At 43.8% G+C, this 2,500-nt stretch overlaps 1 protein-coding gene across 1 annotated transcript in view; it reads right to left on the bottom strand.

Moving 5' to 3' along the window:
- Positions 1-2,168: 2,168 nt before the first annotated feature.
- Positions 2,169-2,500, bottom strand: part of pebp4 (phosphatidylethanolamine binding protein 4) — an 80,929-nt gene continuing 80,597 nt past the window's right edge. The window contains exon 6 of the mRNA XM_030766610.1: positions 2,169-2,260. Coding sequence (XP_030622470.1) covers positions 2,169-2,260 — 92 coding nt within the window. The remainder of the gene's footprint in view (positions 2,261-2,500) is intronic.

Below are 2,500 nucleotides of genomic sequence, written 5' to 3'. Positions count from 1 at the left end.
TACGTAATTGACTTTATACAGTAAAAGGACTGAACCCAAAACGTACTCATGTTCTGATTTCCTCGTAAACAGCTGAGTTAGGATCGTATTTGTCAGGCTGACAAAGGCTGGAGAGTTAGCAAAAATCTGTAATATGCATATGAAGCGTTATGTCAGAGTGTTGCTATATTGATTCATGCATCCTGTGCAGAAATAGAGGCATATGTAAATGCTGTCACTTTTAAACTGAAAATTATTGAGCCATGAAAAAAACCGACCAGTGGAAACAGTCACATTCACAACCAGCCTGTGCCTCTCACCCATGCAAAAACACACGCGCACACACACACGCGCACACACTAACACACCATACACACACACACACACACACACACACACACACACACAAACACACACACAGAAAGCCATGAACCCGTGGCCCCAGTCACTACGACACACTACTGTCTGGCCCAAAGTAGAACTGGAGAGTATTTTGGTTGCAGTTCCACTGCGGCTTCCGGCTGCATTGCGGTCTCGGTTTCACCCCCTGCTTCCTCTATTGGCCTTGACGTATTTCCTCCCTTCTGGTTCAACTCTTTCCACATACACACTCTCTCTCTCTGGTACACTCTTAGATGTGTGATAATGCTGCTTGTTTGTCTCCTCTCCCCTCCCTCTCTGCCTGCTTGATCGGTTGTTGTGTGGAAAGTGGCATGAAATCCCCCTTGCCTGTCCGCTCCATGTTTAAACCTCACTGCTCTGGCCTGTACACACAGCAGAAATGCTGATGGTTTCTGTGGCCTGCAGGCGGGGAGTTTTAGGCCTCTCTCAGCTAAGGAATGTGGAGCAGTGTTGATTTCTGAGCCAGAGAGAGAGAGAGAGAGAGAGAGAGAGAGAGAGAGAGAGAGAGAGAGAGAGAAAACAGATGAATTATGGAAGAGCAGCTGTCCTGACTTTATACAGAGGGATTCACCTACTATATGAGTGATGCATGTACATGCAGTCTGTGTGTGTGTGTGCGTGTGTGTGTGTGTGGGGTTGTGTGATGACCACTCTGAGAGCAGGCAGGTCATCACATCACCATCACTGACGCATTCAAAAGAGCAAGCTAAACCTACAGACACCAGCTCACACAGAAATCAATTCAGAGGCTCTGTAGTTTCCTGTTTTCTTGTCTATTTATGTCTGCAATAGGGAATAAAACATTTTATGATGCTGTTGTTCACTCTCCAGAAGGGACAGATGATATATGACATGTAGAGCATTAAGTTCAGCAGGTCATTTAAACAGCCACTGAACTTTCACTAAAAGTCACTCACAATAATCACTGTATTCTCAATGAAAGAAAGAGTTATTCTACTTGTACAGCACTGCGATAACTAACCACTGATACTGTCCCAGTATCAAATAATACCGATATGATCGCTACTGCTATCCATACTGTTAGCATGACTAGCAGGATTATCATTACTCTTGGTGGTATTATTGGTTGGAGCACTACTATTACTATTACTAAAAACCTAGCAACAAAATCTACTTCTACAACCTCAGCTCTTGCTACTAGTAGTAGTAATGATCTGTATCTGATCTGTAAAAATTTGTCAACTAGATCTGAAGTTTCGGTCAGACGCAACTGACACTGTTTGACAGCAGGTGCAGGTCAAAGGTGAAGTTGAGGAGTGTCTGATGGTTCCGACGACCAAGGCCCAGCAAAAGCAGAGCTCTTCAATCTCAGGACAGAAATACTGAGATAGGAACAATGATAATAACTCCAACAACAACAACAACAACAGCAACAACAACAACAACAACAACAACAACACAAGCTAAATCATTCAGTCATGATCTGAATGTGTTGTACATTATTTTAATTTCAGCTGTCAGGGTAAAAGCATTCGTTTTCCAATTACCACAAAGAGTTTGTCCTGTTTGCGTCTGGACTGCACCCTGACCCTCACCCTGGGTCTCCTCTGGGACACCTCTACCATCTTCCAAATGCCTAAAACTCGTTCTTCTAGAATAGCATCTATTACAGCATCTACATGCTACATATTACACAAAAATTTAAATCAGCGAAACTTATGGAACAAAGAAAACGTGTCAATGATCTGGGTCAGAGGTCGCAGCCCGAAGTGGAGCAGGTTGCTGGTTCTAGATCCCACGGTTCCTGAGTGAGGACCGTTGAGCCTCTAGTCCCGGTGGTTCTGGGTGAGGAACTGGAGAGCTGCCACTGGCGGCCCCAGACGGAACCTCTTAACAAACGCCTTTGGATCCCAGTTCCCTGCATAAAAACACAACATTCAGTCAAACAATGATTGTAGGTCATTGACCTACACGCGCCTCAGCGGTCAATACTGTAAAAAAAAAACCTCAGCTGTTGATTTAAGACGTAGATGTGTATCTCCCCTTTACAAAGCACCGATCGTGATTAAGAGGAAAGTTGGGTTTTTTTTGTTGTTTTTTTTTTTTTTTCTGTGTGCTTTTGTGGCCAAGTGAAAATAACCCAGAAAACAACCAACCA

The sequence above is a fragment of the Chanos chanos genome, chromosome 1 (assembly GCF_902362185.1).
Source record: "Chanos chanos chromosome 1, fChaCha1.1, whole genome shotgun sequence".
Taxonomy (NCBI): domain Eukaryota; kingdom Metazoa; phylum Chordata; class Actinopteri; order Gonorynchiformes; family Chanidae; genus Chanos; species Chanos chanos.
The sequence above is the reverse complement of the archived record's forward strand: the minus strand, read 5'-3'. Positions and strand labels throughout refer to the sequence as shown.